This window comes from Macadamia integrifolia, chromosome 13 (genome assembly GCF_013358625.1).
Source record: "Macadamia integrifolia cultivar HAES 741 chromosome 13, SCU_Mint_v3, whole genome shotgun sequence".
Lineage (NCBI taxonomy): Eukaryota > Viridiplantae > Streptophyta > Magnoliopsida > Proteales > Proteaceae > Macadamia > Macadamia integrifolia.
In genome coordinates, this window is record NC_056569.1 from 24,880,556 (window position 1) to 24,903,430 (window position 22,875).

The following is a 22,875-nucleotide window of genomic DNA, read 5'->3' on the forward strand; positions in this document are numbered from 1 at the left end:
GGGGGGGGGGGGGATGTGTGTTTGGAGGCATTGTGTATCTAATAAAAAGGGAATATCTGATAGCTCCAAAACCAACCTTATCAATTCCCAATATCTGAAAAAACATTAGAAATAACACAAATAATAAAAATACCTACCTTTTTGTGAGAAGAAAGAAAGGTTATATGTAGGAAATAGATTCAATTTACCTTCACTTTTGGAATGGTGACTGTCAGAATTATAATAGACTTCACCTCATTGGATGGCATAAGATATGTTCATCAAATCACAGGTGGCATGGGATTAGGGATTATGAGACTCAAAACAAAGCTGCTCTTCTTCTTAGGCTAGGATGGTGAATGCTTACCAATGATCATAGTTTATGAGTCTAGATTCTCAAATCTAAATACTTTCACAAAAGGCTAGTATTTGACAAGAAAACAAGAATGCAACTACCTCACTTAGGTCAGCGCAGAAGGACAAGAATGCCACCTACTTGCAGTTCTCTCTTTCTCTACCCTAAATTTGATTGAAGAGGCTAGGTTTGGGGTTTTAGAGATGCTGAGGGTAAGTTTGGAGAGATCATTCTCTCCTGTGAGTGTGGCGGTGTGGTACTAGATTTGGGGTTTCATATATGATAAGCGTAAGTTTGTCTTTTTCAGTTCAACATCTAATGCTGTTAAGGAATAATGGGACAGGAGTAAGCATCTAGGAACTCAGGGAAAAGTTCTGAGGTTTCAAAGTAAAGGGGATGTAATTGATATTTAGGTAAAATACAGGGAAGGGGAGGGGAGGGTAATTTCCTCTTTTGTTTATTAGTGATGTTGCATTTCTTTACATAGTGAATATATCTATATTTCTAACCAAATATATATATATATATATGTTTGTATTTTTTGCTTATAGAGTGATTGTATTATTTTTTTTGGTAACAGAGTAGTTGTATTAAATATATATGTATCAATAATCAGTTGAAAGTTTGGCCCTGACAATCCGAACTCGCCCTGAACTCGAACATGGCTTGAGCCAAGTTTATGACCTTAAAGGTGGGTTAGGGTTGGAAACCCCAACCTCAGGTAAAAAATTTAACCCTAAAATTTTATATAAGAATTTGGGGCTCCTATTACTATTTTATTTTTCTATAATTTTTAATGTATAAGATATGAATGGCAAAAAAAGATCAATTAAGGTTAATCCAACAATTGAAAAAGTCAGAGTCAACCCAACCCAGCTTTGACAAGATCAATTAAGGCCGGGATGGATTGATATGAATCCAACATCATTGGATTGGGCTTGGTTGAATTTTGAGAACCCCTCCAGTTAGGATTTTAAGAAACCCGACCCTTTTTATTCTTATGCACGGGTTAGGATTTTAAGAAACCCGCTCTATTTACCCTTATGTATCATTGTCAGATATGTTTTATCTCACCGGATTTCAAGTATTATATTGTCTTCCGCTTGATTACCGTTTAATCGCGGTTCGTAACTGAACCCAATTTTATTGTCATTCCCGAACTTACTCAGATAAACCCTACATTGTCTCAATTATCTCAGGAGAAAGGTGCTGCACAACCCTTTCAGAAGGAGACTCCGCAATAGACTTGGCACTCATGGGGTCAGTAAACGATAAGAAGCAGAAGCAGAAAGAGAAGGGAAAGGGGAAGGAAGAAGTGGTAACAACGAGAGGCAACCATGAGGGTGAGAGCAGGGTCATTACCGATGCTCGTTTCTCCTCTGTACATTCCGACCCTCGATTCCAAAGAGTTCCCAAGAAGCAATCGAGGGTCTCGATTGACTCTCGCTTTAATCGCATGTTCTCTGATAAGAAATTCTCTTCCTCTTCTGCTCCCATCGACAAGAGAGGAAAACCTAAGAAGGAAACCTCAGAAAGCCACCTACGCCATTACTATCGCCTCGAAGACGAAGAACAACAAGAAGAAAAAAAACAGAATCCAAAGGAGGAAAAGGAAGAGGAGAGTGAGACGAAGAGTGATTTGGGTAAAGCTGGACAGCGAGATTCAAGTAGTGAATCCGAATCGGAATCCGGATCTTTGAAGTCTTCGGATGAATCGGAGAGTGATACCTCTACTTCCACTTCGGACACAGATGAAGATGAGATTGAAGCTTATTCTGAGGATGAGGTTTCAATACAGGTAAAATATTTAATTTCAATTGAGTGGCAATATTCTCAAATTCTAAATGTGTTTGGTTTCTAGTTTTGAAATGGATTGCTTTATACTTGGGAACAGGAGGAAGCCATACCGGAAATTGAGAAGGAAACTCACAGACTTGCAGTTGTTAATATGGACTGGAGTCAAGTGAAGGTATGGGTTGTTAGTCCACTTTAAATTTCTACGTTTCTCAATGTTTTTGTTGTTGATTGGGGCAAATATTTCAAAGCGAAGTTATAATGGATTCATGTTCCATCATGGAGATAGTTCAAGACACTTGTTTCAGAAACACCTTTGGTTTCTACATCTCTGAGTTGCTTGCTATGATTCTTAAGTTTGCTAGATTGATAATTTCACATAACTTACAGCTTAGCTTACATTGTTGTAACAAACCACCCCCGGAAATCCCCCTCCCCACTCTGACCTCCCACCCAAGAAAAAAGAGAAAAAAAGTTAAAAAGAAAAGGATCGAGAATGAGTGAGCTTTGTGCACTACATAGCTACATGGAAGATATATTTAGCAGTTTCTATACGAATTCTGGTTTTTTGCAGTTGTTTATGCTAAATTTTGGTTATTAAAAATCAGTTACTGATAAACAGGCCTATTTTCTGGTATTGCGGTATAAAGGGAATCCATTGTGCTATCCCATTTGCAATTTTCCAATGATGTGTTGATATTCTGTGATGCACCTTGGAGGCAGCTTCGACACCTTAGAGATGGTGTTAACTGTTAAGGTTATATGAGGGTGTTTCAGGTTTACTATAAATTTGTGGACTATTTTATTATATCCAATAGGAGAAGTAGTAGATAATGATGAAAATTGCATTCAATTTTACTTTGAATCTTTCTACCTTATACCTTGGTTTGCACTTGGGTATAAATTTCCAAGCCAAGAGTATATGGGATCCAGTGATAAATGTGAAAAGACTAGAGGCATAAGGCATAAAGATCCCTTGATGCCAGTTATGCTGTCATCATATTTCTGCATAAGCATAAGCATAAGCATAAGCCCCAACCACCTCTTATGACATCGATGTCAGTATTTGCTTTTGGAATGTGGTTTTTTTAGTGGGTACAATTGTGGTTGATAACTGTCATTTGTTACAGGCTGTTGACCTCTTTGTGGTTCTGAGCTCATTTCTCCCAAAAGGTGGACAGATTTTGTCAGTGGCTGTCTATCCTTCTGAATTTGGGCTTAAGCGTATGGAGGAGGAAGCAGTACGAGGACCTGTTGATCTATTTGACAGTGACAAAGAAAGAAGTGACGATGATGAAGATGATGAAATTGATGATGAAAAGTTGCGTGCGTATGAGAAGAGTAGGTTAAGGTGATTGACTTACTGTTAGTATAACTTCTTCTTGTTTACTTTTTTGTTCCCTTCTTCCCTTTCTTTGGTATCCAGTGTTGTCTTTAATATGTAACTGAAAATTGTGACCATGCCTTATTGGGGCTACTATCTTTTTCTTGGTAACATGTGTACAAGGTTGAACTCATTTGTTTTCTATGTGTTGACGGACTAGGTTTAAAAGTTGTGCACCTTTTTTTTTTTTTGATAATCTTTTGATTTGTAAACAGAAGAGATTTTATTGCCACAGAGGCACTAATCTTACTAGTGATATCCCATATGTGGAAAATTCTCGATCACCCCACTTTGAAGCTAAAACATGAACCAATGAAATGGCATACCTCAACCTCCAGCTCCACCTTGCCTGAAGTTGTCAAGCTCTCCTAATTAGATGCATATACATAATACATCCCTCTAAATACAATTCTAGAATCACACGTAATGATGGTGCTGAACCACCATTAGAGATAGAAATCTCCATACCCTTAATTCATGGCTTCATGACGCAGATTGATCAAATCTGATGCAAATCAGATTGGCTTGTGGGTAATATGCCCACTAATAATCTAATGGCTAGATGTGGGCGAGATATGATTTTAACTATAACTGTAACTAGAACTTGAAAAAGCAATTCAGAATAATAGCAAACAGAAGAAGAATAAAGCATAATTTCAGAAACTAAGCATGTAATTGATGGAGGAGAAGAAGAGTAGAGAATATAACTACCAAGACTATTACCAAACAAACAAAAAAGACAATCCATTCGAATTCCAAACCGTAGGAGGTAGTGACTACATATTTATAAGTCGTAAACATTCCTAAATTGGATCTCATAAGGAATCCTTAACACTCTGGGAGGGGCAAATGTATGCGGCCTTAACCCCCTGCTTCGCAGGAGAGGCTGTTTCCAAGTTTTGAACCTGTGACCAACCAAAATTTATAGAACTCATACTAGCCTATTATAAGTTTTTACTAACCGTAGGACTTTTAGATAGCTAAGACAACTTCCAATATTGGACTCTAGTCATGGGACCTGAATAAAACAATCATATTTGTGTTCCATTTTTGGACTTTTTAATTCTGCCCATTACAATAGTAAATCCCCAAAACTAAGGTCTGGCCCAAACTAAATCTAAATCCTGGCCCAAATTTAAATCGGGCCAGTATTATTTCAGTTCCCATGGTAGTCAGATCTGCAATATCGATAGGTCCCGAAAACAACATCAAAATAGTTTCCAAGTCATCGGAATATACCACCTATTCTGGCTGGCCTTGGGTTGCCCATTGACCTGCTATCGACATTCAGTTTCATACAGTTAGAGGGGGAGGTACCCTTTCTCGTTGAATCTGAATAGCAGAATAGGTGCTTGTCTAGATGAAACCACCAAAGACCAAACAGAGAGATATCTAAAGGCCTCAAAAATACTAGCCCATCTGGCTGTCCTCAACATAGTGATGTCAATCATCTTGTAGAATCTAGCCCACCTCCGGAACTTTCTGCTATTTCTCTCCTCTCAAATAGTCTAATGGTGACCCCAAAAAAAGAAGAGGGAAAAAAAAAAAAAAAATACCCTGACCACATCAACTTCCCCCTTTAACCTTGATTGATTGTGAGAAAGTCACGAGGTCACAAATTTCTATAGGGAGATTTGGACCAAATAAAGTCACAAGGTCAAATCCAGATGGATCTCAAGTACATGAGATGGACTCTGTTTCTGGCCATTCCTTGATCAATAAGCTCACCCCTCAGTTGTATGAATTCGGCCTCGTTGTAGGCAGCCTGGTCCATGAGGTAGGCTACCCACTTTTGCAGATGAGCAATATCCGCTAACGTAGAACAAGATGAACTAGAACCAAACCTGGCTTTTGGTCTTAAGGAGTTTGGTTGAGGTTGATATTGTAATATTTTATTTTATTTTTTTATTTTGGAAGTTAGATAATGTAGTATAGTTTCTCAGTTTGAGTTGAATATGTAAGCAACCATCGATCAGAGTTGGATTTTCAACAAAAATTTGAGTTTGGATTGCGTATAGCTGTGGAGCTGTGTGTGACCAGGTTGGTCGATCATCCCCTTCCTGCTTCTCCTGTTCTTGGTCTCATCTCTCTTCTTCCTTCTCCCTTCTCTCAGGTATGACCTCCCTTTCTTCTGTCTTCTATTCTCCTTTTCCTTTTGAGTTTCTGAAATCTATCCACATGATACTCTGTTCCAGCGATACAAACCCTCGATCCATCTCCTGCTTCCCTTCTCTTTCCTTCCTAACATTTTGGGTAGTATTTTACCACTCTAGGAAGACTTGAATTTTAGTTCCCTGTCCTTTATTTCGTCTCTGCTGTGAGGTTGAAGTCTGAAACCAAATCTGGGTTCTGTTCTGTTTCTAGACCTGAGTTTCAGAATTTTCCTTTGATCTTTTGACCTCTATTTGGAGTGATTCTTGGTTGGGATCAGCAGATTATTGAGTTATTGACTTCCACTGAAAGTTTCAGGCCAATCAGAGACCATACAAATGAGTTCTCACTTGATGTAAGGTCTGTTCTCTGCCTCCTTTCCTATCAAGAGGTTGAAGAAAGGGACTTCTTTGAATAGGAAGAAAAGACCCATTTTCTATTGTTAACAAGTAAGCCCCCCTTTCTTAAGTTGATTTTTTTTTTTTTGGCTGAATAAGTTAATTCATTACCAAGGAAAAAGAATATACAAAGCGAAGGGGGGATGAGAGCCACAAGGAACAAGACCTCAAGAGGCAAAAACAGCAAGGGGCCGAAAGCCCAACTAATGGAAGGGATACATTAAAAGGGGGGGAGAGATAAGTTGAATTTCATTATTATAGTCTTTCTTCTGAAATTCCATAGAAACCCCTCTTTCAAGTTTAATTACCAATTAGTTCTAGCTGCTGTGTGCTTTACCCAAACGGGTCCTGAGTTTACTAGAAAATTATATAAATGCCACTGCCCGTATAATTTGAGTTTCTATCATTTGGGTGGGCCCATCGCAACCCAAATGCAGGCTTTTTTGACCCTGGTGCGTTAAGGATTCCCCTCTCCATGTGCATCACAAGCAAAACGTCAGGGAAGATGAAACTCTCTGATGTAGGGAGGGTGCCTAGACAACTAGGTTTCCTACAAGGGGTCAATCCACTAGAAGGAGGAATACTCAATAGGTCTTGAATTGGGTTGGGTTCAAAATTGCTCAGCAAAGTACAGATTTAACATGCAAGATAATAGACTAATTAACAGGGCAACTGCGGTCAATAATAACCTAAGCATGAAAAACACTTAAACTACCCAAGCGTCAAATGGGGATATGGGGAAGGGAACATGGCAGCAAATAGGTATTAGGTATAACACAAATCAATCAAGACACTAAGCATAATAAGCAACCCACGCAATTCTCTAAAATCAGCCAACTAATAAGGTAAAACAGCAGGGATTTTTTTTTTTTTTAAGGATAACAGTAAATAGATGGCTTGAAAAACAGAGAATAATTTCAGGTTTCAGTGGGGGAAATAATGAGGATAATAGGCAGTCAATGGATGTGGAATAGGGGGGTTTTACTTACCTTCTTGCTGTCCGAATTCTGAGGAAAAAAGAACCCAAGGTCCTCCAAAATAAAGAGATGCAGTCCACCTTATTTGACGAAGGGAAAGGTTCAGCTTATGCAATAATACTCGGCAGCAGTCCAGCTTGTCGATGAGAAACTCAGCAGCAACCCAGGTGGGTTCTATTCGATGGAGGTGATTCCAGTTACTGTAAATAATGACTGCAACAGTGCAGCAGTAATAGAGAGACACAGAAACAGCAGAGAGAGAGAGACGGTGGCCCTTTTTTTTTTTATAATCTTCATTAATTGCATCGTGGCCAATGGCCTTACATTAATAGAAAAATAGTTACTAAAAACAAGAAAAGGCTAATCCTTGGAATATAATTTTAGAATAGAGAAGTTTCCAAAAAAAAAAAAAAAAAAAGGAAATAAGATAGTTTCCTACTTAATTCAAATACCTAACTAAACCAGATACTATGAAATAAACTACTAAAATAACTAATCCATCAGTGGGGCCCACGAAATCTGGGCGATAGGAGAGAGAGAGAAAGAGACCAGCGATAGTTTCTTTCCTCATTCTCACGGTAGAGATCGACCAGCAACCTTCTTTCTCCTTTCTTCCTTCTTCTTTCTTCTAGGCTTCCTTCTTCTTTCTTCTAGCTTTCCTCCAGCCAAATAGAGTGCACATGGGGCTGGGTCTTACGTCTACGCCGCTGGTATACGTAGATGTCCCCATCACTCTCTTTGAGAGGTAGCTAACGTTGCCTAACTGGCAACCATCTTTTTCTTGGTTACATGTGAAGAATAGTAGAAGATCAAGCTCAACTATTCATTTGCAAGCCTGACCCCATTTCACACGTGCCTGTGGGGAGAGGGAAGAGAAATAAGAGTCAGTGATATGATTAAGAGTTTTTTCTCATTTTGAGACATTATCAGCATCTTTCTTTCAGTAACTAAACAATGCGTAATCTCTGCATTCAATGTGTGTTCCTGAATAATCTCATTTTTCAATTATTCAACCATTTCAACAAGGCTCTTGGAGTGTGACTTCACTTGCAGGTTTCAAGATACGCTTATGGGTGCACCACGTCACCACCTACAGGAAGTAGAACAAGTAGAATCACATATCAATATATAGTTTCACGCTCCTTTTACCTCTGGAATATGGGATTTGATAGAATAAGTGGCTAAGCAGTGACTATGTGATCAAACTCTATATTTGATGTTTTTCTACTTATCTTCTAGTAATATCTTCTTTTTCTTTCTTTCTTCCTTCTATTAGATATATAGATTTCCTGGGTTTTTTCTGGTCCATTCTCACTCAACTTATTAGACTAAGGTGGAGTACAAAAATGCTGAGTTGCATACTATTGTAATTCTGCAGTCTTGTTGCTTGGGCTGTCAACATATCTGTTCTGGGAATTTTCCTTATTTTGTATGGTCCACTGATGCCATCTTTGGACAGGCTTTTGAAGCAAAGTTTTCGCATCCACGAGCAAAAATTGTTGCTATTTTCTACTTTTGAAAACCAAAAGTAGCTTCAAGAAGCTTATCAAAAGCCCCTTAGTCTGTGAGAACAATGGATTTTAAGATTAGTATTGGAGGGTGTATCGTCCCTGATGCAGATCATAGTGAAGAGAAAGAAGGTTTGTGATTCTGGTACAGAGCCCGCAGATTTGGTTCTAAGATCTCCTAGAAAATTCGATTTGAAGATCTCATTGAATTACAAGAATATTTTGCGGAGAATATTCTGCTGGTTAATTCAGCAGCCTTTTGGCAACCATGGCTACTTCAGTTACTAGTTACGTTCTATTTTGGTGACTCTCCTTAGCTGTAAGGGACTCTCTTTACCATAATAGAGGTATCTTGTTTTGTTTTCATTGAGATTATAAATAATAAGAGGGGCTGTACTCTAGCTAATGATTTATACAAAAGAAAAGATGATGGCTTTGTGCTGTTTTTCCTTGTGAGATGCAGTTGCAAGGTGAGAGGCTTTGCATGGTCAGTGGGATGCTGATTGAGGCTTAGGTAGGATGATGCCCAAGTCATCTCTTTTTTATTTGCAGTAGTCCCCAACTGGATACCAATCCAGATTACTCCAAATTGCTCATGATTCTCCTGATCATTCGTACCCGGTATTGATCTGGATTAGCCAATCTGATATCGATCCTTGAAGCCATGGTTAGTTCTTTGGCGAGTCAGAAGCTTCTTACTATATTGTGTGCAACATTCAACTTAACTCATCTCAGTCATTATCCCAACCAAATGAAGTCAGCTATATGGATCCTTTTCTCCAGTCAGCTCTTCAAAGACATACTTCTTGTACTAGTCCTAAGCTATGCATGTCTTTCCTTAACACTTCTCCTAGATTTATTTTAAGCTTGCCCCTGTGATGCAGATTCATCGCCAAAATGGACTTGTTTTCTTAGGAAGAAGCCTAGGGTTGGGTTGTATGAATGTTGGGCCTTTGGTCCAAAGGGTTTTTAATGTAATAGGCCGCCACTTTATAGGCCTAAACCATGGGTAGTAAGTATGCATACGAGATTAGTTACTATAGTTAGATATTTTGGTCTAGTAGTGGTTTGGTTCATTAGTTAAACCAGTCATGGGGTCAGTTTAAGGGGTTAGAAGTTATTTTTACTTTTACCTTTTTACTTTTATAAAAGGGGGGAATCAATTCACTTTTGTAAGTGATGATGGGTGATGACTTTTCCACCGTTAGCAGTTGGTGGGTGAAGACTTTTCCATTTCAATTTTAAGCGGTAAGGATTTTTCCACCTTTGGCAGTTGGTAGTTGAAGACTTTCCTATTCCAACTTGAATAAGTGAAAACTTTTTCAACCTTAGTAGTTGGAAGGTGAAGACTCTTTTGCCGCAACTTTAATAAGTGAAAACTTTCTACTCTTGTTAGGTGGAAGTTGGGTACGTAATGTTTTGTTGAGTTGGTCTTATAAATAAGGATCAATTGTAAGCATTCGAAGACAATTCAGAATTTGAAAACAAAGTTTGCTTATGCAACTCTCTTCTTGTGTTTGATCTAGAAATCCCTTGTGTTTGATCAAAGTATGTTGGTGTTTGATCTAGTTGATCCTCCTTACGGTGTGAAGCCTGAATGTTATTTTATTGTCTCTATTGTTCTATCATTTTCATCTTTCAACAATTTTCATCAAGATCCTATTCTCCAAATCTGGAGTTCTTTGTTCTCTGAGAAAAGATCCTAGTGTAGGAATTCGATGACGAATTCGGAGTTCTTTATTCTCTAAATCCAGAATATGTTTACATTTTTGCTTTTCTAAAAGGGGGGAATCAATTCACTTTTGTAAGTGATGATGGGTGAGGAATTTTCCACCTTTGATAGCTGGTGGGTGAAGACTTTCCCATTTCAACTTTAATAGGTAAGGATTTTTCCACCTTTGGTAGTTGGTAGTCGAAAACTTTCCTATTCCAACTTGAATAAGTGAAGAATTTTCCAATTTTAGTAGTTGCAAGGTGAAGCTTTCCTGGCCCAACTTTAATAGGTGAGGAATTTCTACTCTTGTTAGGTAGAAGTTGGGTATGTAATGTTTTGTTGAGTTGGTTCTATAAATAGGGATCAATTGTAAGCATTCAAGGACAATTCAGAATTTGAAAACAAAGTTTGCTTATGTAACTTTCTTCTTGTGTTTGATTAATGTAGGTTGGTATTTGGTCCAGTTGATCCACCTTGAGGTCTGTAGCCCGGGTGTTATTTTATTGTCTATTCTTCTATCCTTTTCTTCTTTTAACAATTTTCAGCAAAATCTTACTCTCCAAATCTGGAGTTCTTTATTCTTTGAGAAAAGATCCTAACTGGTACTGTTTTGAGCTTCCTCAATTACAGTGTTTCATTACCCTGACTCTTTTAGTTATTTCAATCTGAAACAAATCACTCCTCCATACTGGAGGATTCAAAGGCTTCTGTTGCACATGTTCATGCTACCTTAAACGACTTTCTTGGAACTTAACATTATCAGAGCTACTCCTAAATTAGCTCTAATTTGGTCTTTCCTTATTTTATATTTTTAATTTTGCCACTCATTGTCTCAACATCCTCATTTCAGCTACAATAAGTTTGTTTCTTCATTGCCAACATTAAGCTCGATATCTGCCCTATAAAATTTTCCTTAGGGTTTTAAGTGAATATGTCTATCACACAACACTCCAGACACACCCTTCCACTTCATCCGCCCTATTCTAATTCTTTGTGCAACGATCCGTTATTGTTCCTTCTTTATTTTATGATTGAATCTAGGAACCTAAAATTTTCACTTTGCCTCCCTACCATCAATTTTCACTACCTCACTTTCTGTCCTATTATTACTAAAATTATGGACCATATACCCTATTTCTTGTTCTACTAATCTTAAAACCTTTTGATTCAGATTTGATCTTCATAATTCCATCTTTGCATCTATCCTTGCTTTTTTTTATTTATTTTCGTTCCACTAAAACAATATTATTAGCAAAAAACATACACCAATGGATCCGATCTTGAATGTCTCTGGTTGACACATTTATGATTAGTGCAAGCAAACATGGCTTAAAGCTGATCCTTGATGTCATCCAATTTTAATTGGGAATTCTACATTGCCCCCCTCACAGTTCTTGCACTAGGCATCACACCATTATACATATTTTTAACCATCCATATATTCACCGGAAACACTTCTCTTCTCTAATACTTGCCAAATTAACTATCTAGGGACTCTAGCTTAAGCTTTTTCTAAGTCAGTAAAGATCATAAGAAGATCCTTCTTACATTCTCTAAATATTTCCATTAGGCTTCAAAGAAAATAAATAGCTTTTATGGTCTGAACTTGAATGTCTCTAGTCAGCATGTTTATGATTAGTGCAAACAAATATGGCTTTATGCTGATCCAAATGTAATCCAATTGTAATTGATAATTCACTACCCTACCCACACAGGTCTTACCCTATCCATCACCCCATTATACATTTCTTCAACTATGTTCATATATTTACTCAAAACACTTCTCTAATACTTGCCAAATTAACTCTCTAGGGACTTTGGCTTAATATTATTCTAAGTCAATAAAGATCATATGGATATCCTTCTTACATTCTCTAAATCTTTCCATTGTCTCCTAAGCAAGTATATAGCTTATGTGGTTGATTTTTTTGACATAAAACCAAATTGATTATACAAAAGATTAGTTTATTGTCTCAAACGGGTTTCAATTATTTTTTCTCTCATAATTTCGTAGTACGACTCATAAGTTTTGTTCTCTATATCTATAGCTTTCGAATATTGTTTCGACCCCTGTGGTTGAAATCTCTGCTGTTCCTTTATTTTATTTTAGTTAATTTATAGATATTTTCCCCCTTGCTTTGTGCTCAAATTGTTACAGAGATGCTCATATATCCTAGTCATTTTTTTCCCTACTATCTTATTAGCTTCATGTCTAGCAAATTTATACTTTTTAAATCCTCATCATCCCTAGTCTTTTATTAAGTTTTGAAACTAGATTTCTTTAGCCTTAGTAGCTGCTTGAACTTCATTGTCCCACCACCACATTTCTCTATATGAACAATGTTTTACTTTAGATTTGCCTAGAACTTCTTCACCTACATTTTTAATATAAGTAGCCATCTCGTTATGCACCATGTGTCTTTTTTGAAGTCCCATCTTCCTTGTTACTAATTTGTTAGTAAATATCTTCAAGTTCTCTCCTTTGAAGGTCCACCATCTTATCCTACGGCAAATAATTTCATATTTTTCTTTGATATAGCGTTTAAATGACCATTGATCTATGCTGCATGGTTAAGCTCTACCTTGGTATAACCTTACAGTCTTTATTTAATAACCTTTCATTCCTTCTAGTTAGAAAGAAATCTATTTGGCCACTATTTTGGCCACTTTTGAAGTTTATTAAATTTTCTCTTTTCCAAGCATGTGTTTACTATTGATAGATCATAAGCCACAACAAATTCTAAAACTGAAGTCCCCTCATTCCTTTCTCCAAAACCATATCGTCCATGCTTTCTTTCGTAGCCTCTACTACCTCTTTAACATGTCCATTTAGGTCTGTGATGACCTTTTCTCGTTGACTAATTCCTTGAATTAATCTATCCATGCATTCCCAAAATTGTTTCTTAGTAATTTCATCCAATCCTATTTGCATAGTTGAGAATTTGCATGGTTCAACTTTTGTATGCTTTTTTGTTTCGGTTTATGAAGTTTCAGCTTGGTCATTTCTTAGCTAATTAGGCCACCACCACCACCACCACCACCACCAACTCAGCCTTATCCCAACTGAATGGGGTCGGCTACATTTATCTGAACAAGGACAACAAAAGATAAGTGAACGTAAAATGGAAGGAACACAACACAACACAACAAAACACAACAAAACAAAACGGTAAAGACTAAAAGACTCGCCTAAATAGGGTTGGCTACATGGATTCTTGTCCTCCCATCTGATCTATTTGATGTCATACTTGGGACAAGACTTAAACTTGTCTTTCCTCACTACTACTCCTATGTTGGATAGAAATGTGGTGCGGTTGTGGCTGTTTTTAGTGGGTATTGCACTTTGGCGCAGGGGTGTTGTTCAGGTTCCCTTATGGCTCTACCCCCTTTTCCCTAGCTGCCCCCCATGTTTCTGTTATAGCTCCTGTGGCCAAATTGGCTAGCTGCCAGTGCCTTTAACGCATTAGTCATTCTTCTAAGAAGCAATTACTAAATTAGTACCGTGGGAGTGTGGGGTAATAGATGGTCCAACTAAATTAATGGCTACTTTATTTTCACAATTTCCATTTACAGTCAAGGTCCCTCCTGCCTTTGTTTTTGACTTGGTCAACAGCTTGCATTCCATGATAGAGCTTAACAGTTGTTTATGACTTTGTTACTAGAAGAAATGTTTGTAGTAGGCCTCCATGTGCTTAGGTGGCTTTTTTTGTTTCAATCTTATTGGTGGATGTACTAATCCTCTTTATATTGTGAAAATCGTTCCCTTTCGAACCCCCCTCTAAAAAGGAAAAAAAAGAAGAAAATCCCCTCCCCTGAGATGATGAAAACATCATTCACCGTCTCTTCCTTATTTGTGTTATTCCAGGTACTACTATGCAGTTGTGGAATGCGATTCAAGTGCCACAGCTGATTATCTTTACAAAGCTTGCGATGGAGTTGAGTTTGAGAGGTCATCAAATGTGTTGGATTTGCGGTTCATTCCTGATTCCTTGGAGTTTAAACATCCTCCTCGTGAAATTGCAATTGAGGTATTTATTGAACTTGGTTTTTATTGACCCCATGCCAATAACAAAGCCTTCTTTACACAAATTGTTGTGAATCCTTTTCTGCAATTCTACTCTGTTAATGGAGATATCTTCTGTCTTGCAACTCAATATCTATATGCTTTCTTTTTATGGTAGTTTTTAGTTTTTAATCTCTTATCCCTTTACAGTTTACTGCCACTTAGATAAAAGGGTTCCTAGTTTATTCTCATCTGCTATTTTTTCCATCCCTAACCCACCGTTACCTTAGGTCTAAGTGTACTATCTAAATGACATGAATCTGATTCTCACCTTCAGTTCCGCAAAGAATATGTTAGCTTTTCTCCATCTTTTTTGAAACTGATTCTCACGTTCAGTTTACTCGCTGAGATCTCACTATTAACTTATTTTTTTGGTTTGGCGAGACGAGATCATAGGCGATATATAAAATGTACAATATCTCGGTCGAGATCTCGCCAAGATCTCAGTGAATATCTCAGTCTCGACTTGACTCAAGACCAACTCACATGGAGTATATACATAATTTCAACCCTCAACTCGACCCAGCTTGACATAACTTGACATCTCTCGCCTATCTCGCCTTGCTATGAAGAAAAAGTGAGCTTTTGGTGGTTTTTCTTGCCAAATCTCTCATCTACAGTGTAGATTAACAATTTCAACACTTGGAGATTGGAGATTTTTGCTTCATTATCAACCTTTGGAGATCCTTTTCTACTCAAGGATAGTTTTAGGTAAAAACGTTTCAAAACCATTTTTTTCATAGAAACATGGTCAAAAGCAATCAAAAGCTATACAAATCATCTAGATCTATTATGTCGTACAGATATGGGAAGAGCTAGGGTTCGATGGGAAGAAACTCACCATTGAAGAAAGATCTCTAAGAGAACCAAAATAGAGAAAATCTCCATAAAAAGGAGGCAAGAAGAGAACTGCAAGGAGCGAGTCGCTGGAAGAGGGAGCCGCGAGGAAAGAGAGGGTTACGAAGAGAGAATCGTGAGCGGCAGTGGGCTTCGGCGGAGGTGAGTGGCGGTGAGGCTAGGAGACGGTGATGGGGCTAGGCGGCGGTGGTCTAGGCAACGGTAGTGGTGGAGGTTCTCATAGGGAGAAGAGAGAGGGCGGCAGTGGTGGTGTAGCGCGAGAGAGATGGGGGGCGGCGGTTAGGGTTAGGGTTTAGAGAGCATGATGAAGAAGAGAATTTAGGGAGAGAGGCTTTGATACCATGTTGAACTGAAAAATATGACTTCTGTCTAATAATGGACACAAGCCTCTCTATTTATAATGAAATAAAACCCTAAAGGGCTTAAGGGTCCATTTGAATAATACCCCTAAGAGGCTAAAACCCTTTATTACAATAATCCATTATTACAACAAGAATGTTTGGGTCCACATCGATATCAGCAGTCACAGCCTCCATGGCACCTTTCGCAACCCTACCAATAACAAAAATCAAATGTAATCGCCACACCTACATTCACGAGTTGGGGCCTTTGGTATTGCACATAACCATTAACGAGGATGCATATAAATTTTGAGAATGGCACAGAAAGAATGGAATGGTGAGGGTCCAAAGAGATTCTTCCTCTCTTCCCTCCCAAGTTTGCTACAATCGATTCAGTTCATGGTCATGGTGGACATGTGCACTCACTCACATGCCGAGGATTATATTGGGGGACCAAAACTAGCCATCCATTTGGTCAGGGGATGCTGACATTGTCGAGGCATTCTATTGGTTCTCCGCTGAACTTGTACGACCCAAAAATATGGACGACAAATTGCTGGAGTTGCAGAGACAATTCGAGTTCGCTTAACAAGAGAAGTTGAGCATTTGATTGTCTGAAAGTAATCTGTCGAACTTGAACGATCCAAAAATTTGAAAGGTGAATTGATAGAGTTGCAGAGGTAGTTCAAATTCACTCTACAAGAGAAGTTGAGCATTTGATTGTCCGAAATAAATGTAATCGAATTAGTTCAAAAGATCCAGGAGATGAAAGTGAGGGGCCCTGGGTGGTGGTGAAGGCGAAAAGCTTTGATGTTGCTGCTGGAGCAACATCAATGATGAGAACAAGGTAAATGATTAGTGTTTGGGGTCAAATAAAAGTCCATCTTACTGTCTGTTGGCCAAAACAAAACTGTTCACTGTTTGATTACATAGTTCCAAACTAAAACTGAAATAAAGGATAACCTAAAACAATAACAGAAAATGTCTTCTCCTTGATCCAGCCTTGTCCTCTCAATCCTCATGTACTGATCTGTGGGGAAATATAACAATGTGAGCTGCAAAGCCTGGTAAGATAGAACAAAACACATTCCCACACAATATAATCATCGTAATCATAATTAAACTGGTACATTATGAGTGACATGCATAAAATCACAGGAACAAGGCATGCGAAATTCATTAGAGTGACTACCAAATCTGAAATCCTGAAGTGAGGCTACATGACATTCCTTCCTAGCTCATTGCTTCTACTAGGCAGTACCCTTTTTGCAAGGGCTTGTACAGGCTACACGTACTGTGCATGTCCACTTATTCTAAGTGATGCAAACCTTATGCTGACCACTTATGCTAGGTGGCACACTCACTGCTGGCATGTAGCAAAATCTCTGTTAGCCTCATCCAACCCCTTACCCCCTGTTGGAAAGGGGTCCAGTCCCAATATGTGAAAATCCATACGTTATACTTTTGATGGAGAACCTTAGGGAAGAGAGGGGAGATCAGAGTAGAGAGGGGAAAAAAGGAGAATCACACTCAACACATTCATTCAATAATCAAAATCACTCTCTCTAAATCTTCAATCGATTACAGCCAATATATAGGAAAATAGGGACATGAAATTAGAAACTTAATTGAAATGGAAACTAGCCTAAACTAGGAAACAACTATAAAAAGGAAACCAAAGCAAGGAAATAAATCCTACTCCTACGTTCAAGTCTGGAAAATAAAAGCATGAAATAAAATACTAAGTAAACTACTAATTTTATTTCCAACCCTTGTTGGACCAAAACCCTGGGCTGGACCGGTTCTTCTTGGCTCTTGGCTTCCAAAGCCGGTCATGCTGGTCCAACCAAGAAAGGGCAGCTGTATCTGCATCAACTCTCCTCCTCTGAAAAGAACTCAACTCCGTCAAGTTAGGGAAAGGACCGAGGAGACCGTCTGAAGGAATACGCTGAATGAGGAATGATCCCACCATCTTCTTGAGCTTAATTTCAGGGAGATCTTTGGCAGGATGAAACTTCATAGTCTTGTTGGCATGCTTGAAGGCATAGGTATTGGCATAGCCACAATGCTGTACTTTCTTATCAAACAACCAAGGTCGACCAAGAAGGATATGGCACACCTTCAAAGGGAGGACATCACATTGGACTGTATCCTTAAATCCACCAATAGAATATGTGACCAAGCACTTATCTGTGATTTTGAGATTAGTGTTGTTCACCCAAGCAACCTTGTAAGGATTAGGATGTGGTTCTGTATTTAATCCCAGCTTACGAACGTCTTCAGAGACAACATTAGTGTAACTGCCTCCATCAATGACCAAGGTTAGCAACTGATCATTGCACTTCACACGAGTCTGAAAAATACTACTGCGGCATCAATCTTCATTTTCAGTGGCCTTCTAAGTGGTCAACACATGACGAATGACATAAAAAGGATGTTGGTCTTCGTCACTTAGAGTGTCATTGACTTCACTTGTTGCATGCTCTTCTCTTAAATCAACTGTGTTAGAACCAAGTTGCTCTTCGGGAATATATGGTATAGGAGAATCCTTATCAATAAAAGCAACCAAACGGCTGGGACATTGAGCATTGATATGTCCAAATCCATGGCATGAGTAGCACCGAACTGTAAATTTTGAAGAATCAGAAGGTTTATCTGAACCATGCCGAGGGGGTGAGTATGGACGAGTAGGTCGTGAAGATGACATTTCAGAAACATGTTGAGGTGGAGAATACAACCGACTAGGTTGTGAAGATGCCATAGATGTAGCACTTGCCTGTGGTTTGCTAGATGACCTCTCTTGGGTAGGAGACTGTTGCCAAACGGAACTAGCACCTCAAGAAAAAGTATCTGCAAAATTTCTCCGGTTGTATGGGCGTTTCAGACTTTCCTCAACCTGATATGCTACTTGTATGACGTCTTCCATGGTAGGTAGTCGACTAGATGCAAGGGCAGCACTAAGTTGAGGGTGCAAACCATTGCGAAATTGGGCCACTAAGAATTCATCCCACTCAAAGTCAGAACGAGTGGCCAAATAATAAAATCTAGCAACATACTCTTCAACGGTCAAATTCTCTTGTTTCAACTGTGCAAATCTAAGATGCATGCGTTGCTTGTAATCAAAAGGCAAGAATTGCCGATTCATGACTTCATACATTTCAACCCAAGTAGTGACCAAACCAATGCCTCAGGTTCGGTTCTGTTGTTGTTGCTTGATCCACCAGACTCGGGTCGTGCCTTTCAGTTTGACCTTTGCAAATAGGATCTTTCGAGCCTCAGTCAACCCGTACCATCTGAAGAATGTATCTAAACTGTGAATCTAGTCAAGGTACAACTCTGGATTATTGTCTCCATAAAAATCAAGGACATCCAATTTTGCTGCTCTTTCTGCTTCATCATCATGTCTACCAGTCCCATATGGTGGTGGAGGTGGTGTATGATGTGGTGGTGGTGGTAGTGTTACTGGCGGATCCTGTGGAGTGGTGTTGGAAGAATCCCCAGATTGAATGAGACTCTTTCCTTTATCTGTTGTCACCAAACGATCAATAAAAACTTGCATGGATTCCACCATTATTTTTAGGGACGTGACCATGTTAGTGAGAGCATCAAATTTTGTATCAGTTTCTCCTTTATAAGAATTCAGCTGTTGAACAACTTCACTATTGGCTACCATGGTGATGATTAACAAAATAACACTCAAGAATATATGGTAGAATAGTAAATAACTTCTTTTTTTTTTTTTGGGGAAGGGCAGAATTGCAATTACTTGAAATTCAAGTAAACCACAAAGGATATCATGTGTGGGTAGGGATCTAAATGTAAATAAGAAAAAAATGAGGGATAGAAGGAATTAATAGATAAAAGAGGGGTAATTCTGGAAAATCAGAAGAATTAAGGGAATTAAAAAAAAAAAAAGCAATCGTGTGGAAGAAAAAGGGTTACCGCTGGCCGACTGAAGGGGCAGTGAGGAGGTTAAGCCAGTGAGGAAGGAGAAAGAGAGATCCAGGGCTCTTTTCTTGGCTACGGCAAGTAGAGGTGGAAACCCAGGGATCGCCGACTCCAACAATGGATTGTGACTTACATGGGGGTTGTGATCAGCGGTGGTGACTTCAATCAGCTGTGGGGACTTCGCAATGATGAAAGTCGACGTGCAGCGGGAGGCGAGAAACTGGGAACCAAGTATGTCTCTTCGTCTTCTCTCTCTTCTTCTACTTCTTCTTCTTTTCTTCTAGCTTCTATCTCTCTCTCTTCTCGACTTTCTTTCTTCTTCGTCGACTTATTTTTTTTTTTGGCTGTCGGACAAAGAAAGAGGAGGCGGTGGGATTTTTTGGTTGGGAATCGAAGTGAGGAGAAAAGAAAGGGAGGCGAGACACTTCAGGGGCCCGACGGAAACCAGGTATGCGTCTCTCTCTGTTCTACTTCTTCTTCTTCGTCTTTTCTTCTCTTCTTGCTGCTCCTTTTCTTTTTTTATTTTTTGGCTGCTGTCGGAAGGAACAGAGAAGGCGGTAGGGCAGGGAGGTTTTGAGATTTTTTTTTTTTTTTTTTTTGCTGCTGTCAGAAGGAACAAAGGAGGCGGTAGAGAAAAAGGGGGCTCGATTCTTCTCTGGACAGAATTTGGCTTTTTTTTTTTTGTTCTCAGTATTAGTGGAAGACGACACAGAGCATGGGAAGAGAAGAAGAAAGATGGGAAAGGAATAGGATCCTTCGGCTCTGATACCAAGTTGATGGAGAACCTTAGGGAAGAGAGGGGAGATCAGAGTAGAGAGGGGAAAAAAGGAGAATCACACTCAACACATTCATTCAATAATCAAAATCACTCTCTCTAAATCTTCAATCGATTACAGCCAATATATAGGAAAATAGAAACATGAAATTAGAAACTTAACTGAAATAGAAACTAGCCTAAACTAGGAAACAACTATAAAAAGGAAACCAAAGCAAGGAAATAAATCCTATTCCTACGTTCAAGTCTGGAAAATAAAAGCATGAAATAAAATACTAAGTAAACTACTAATTTTATTTCCAACACTTGTTGAACCAAAACCCTGGGCTGGACCGGTTCTTCTTGGTTCTTGGCTTCCAAAGCCGGTCATGCTGGTCCAACCAAGAAAGGGCAGTCGTATCTGCATCAACTTTACATTCCATTCTCATCATCATACATGCTTTCCTCTACACTTTAACATTCTTACATACTGGCTTAACATTTTTAACAATCATGGTCATAGAAATTAAGCATAAACCATGCAACCATAACATAGAAACTCATTGTACAAAATAATATAAAGGCACACAGTCACATATACATAGTTGAGAATATGCATCATTCGATTTACCTTGAATTCACTTAATTAAGATTCCTTCTATAGTTCTATGTCCACTGAGAATCCACCTCAGCTACCGATCACATATACAAATGTTGCAACATCAGTACCTAATCTATTAAAATTCTATTGTTTTAAACACTTTCACCCCCTGTCTAGTTCTGTTCTAGGCTACACCGTTAAATTCTGCTGGTAAGAAGAATTATACCAGTCTGGGAAAATTATGATTTCACCCCCTTAATTACCTCCAAATGTCACCAAATTTTACAGAGAATTACATTAACCCTTAACCAAGACCTCCTCCAGAAGCCAGAATCAAATACTAAGTCTACATGTGTATTTTATATAACACAAAATAGACATACAGACAGATTCTGGCAGAATCTGTGTGACGAGTGAAAAATACACAACTATACCTTCTCAAATCCAAAACACTCCCTACTTGTCCAGAATTAACTAGACTCAAAGAGGAACAACCCATAAAAATTTCGGGGTCAAACTCCAAGTCTATTATAGCCTAACATAGTCCCCGAGTTCAGTCTCCAGATTTGGACGTAATTTGCGCTTCGATACTGTAAAAATCACAACTCACCCTTAACAATACCAAATTACCGAGGTTTTCTCCTACTTCAAGTAGGTTCTTTAAACTTATCCTCCAAAAATCACAATCAAAAACCATTTCTACACTGGGATTTCTCCACTCTCAATCTCGGGTACAGAAATTGCCCCCTTCTGCAGCGTTGTCCCAACAACAAAATTATTTTCTCTATTAATTGAACTCTCTGGTAAGGTTGAAAATTTCAGAATAAAAAAAATGATGTTAACAACAATATATAAAAATATCGATCCTAAATCATTTCCCATAACATATAATGATTGTTCTCCTATGTCAGAACAGAAGACATAGGGTAAGATTTGGAGAGAAAATAGGAAGTTCTAAAATGAGGAAAATGGGATTTTTGTTTGGTGGAAAGATTGGGAGCAATAAATTGGGGAAGGGGGTGGATTTCTCAGCCAACTAGAGGAATCCCCAAACCCCCAAATTAGTGTGCAAGAGAGGGAAAGAGAACAAAAGAAAAGAGAGGAGGGGAAGAGAGGAAGGAAAAGAAGAAGAGGAAAGAGAGGATCTTGAGGAGGCTTTTTTGGCTGGAGGTTTTAAGCAAAACAAAAATTGAAGGCACCCCTAGTCGCAAACATGGTAGGTAGGTATTACAAATTTCTGAAATTTTAGTTCTTTTTTTTTTTTTTGGGGGGGGGGGGTTGCACTGAATTTAAGAGAGTTATTGATATATGTTCTTGGTGGTGGTCGTAATGCATGTAGGACGTTTTGGCTTGACCGATCTATATTGGTATGTCAGGTAGACAACTAGTACCTTATTATAGTCTGTCGTTATAAGACTGTGGCCTGGTTTATAGTGGTGCGTTAGGTTGACAGCTGGCACTTATTATAACTAACCAAATCCGTAATCCGTCAATCTTTTTGCATGGATCCTTGTATTGATCCTTGCTTGGAATCTATATGTAGCCGACCCCATTAAGTTGGGATAAGGTTTTGGATGATGTTGTTGTTTATTGATATATGTTTTGGATGTATAGTGATGATTGGGAATGTGATTTATGTCATTAATATGCTGGAAACATTGTTTTATGGTAATTTAAGTTGCAATTTTGGACGCATGGTTATGGTGAAAAGAATAAGAGTTTCATGCTTATTGACTGCAGTAGATAGGTTTTGTCTCACCATAGCAGAACAGTCATGATATTTTAAGACAAATGATTTAGGACTTGAGATTTTTATATATTGTTGTTAACATCATTTTTTTTTTTTCAAGTCTTTGAAAATTTTCAACCTAATCTGAGTTAATAGAGCAAATAATTCTGTTGTTGGGACAGTGCTGCGGAAGGGGGCAATTATTGTGAGTGGGGAAATCCTAGTGTAGAAATGGTATTTGATCGTGATTTTTGGAGGATAAGTTTAAAGAACCTAGATGAAGTAGGAGAAAAACTGGGTCCATTTGGTATTGTTAAGGGG

The 22,875-nt window shown here is 38.5% G+C and overlaps 1 protein-coding gene across 1 annotated transcript in view; it reads left to right on the forward strand.

Annotated features, from left to right (window-relative positions):
* Positions 1-1,451: 1,451 nt before the first annotated feature.
* The window catches only part of LOC122059475 (pre-rRNA-processing protein ESF1), a 28,795-nt gene continuing 7,371 nt past the window's right edge, over positions 1,452-22,875 (forward strand). The window contains exons 1-4 of the mRNA XM_042622267.1: positions 1,452-2,132; positions 2,229-2,303; positions 3,259-3,479; positions 14,126-14,288. Coding sequence (XP_042478201.1) covers positions 1,590-2,132; positions 2,229-2,303; positions 3,259-3,479; positions 14,126-14,288 — 1,002 coding nt within the window. The 5' untranslated portion in view covers positions 1,452-1,589. The remainder of the gene's footprint in view (positions 2,133-2,228; positions 2,304-3,258; positions 3,480-14,125; positions 14,289-22,875) is intronic.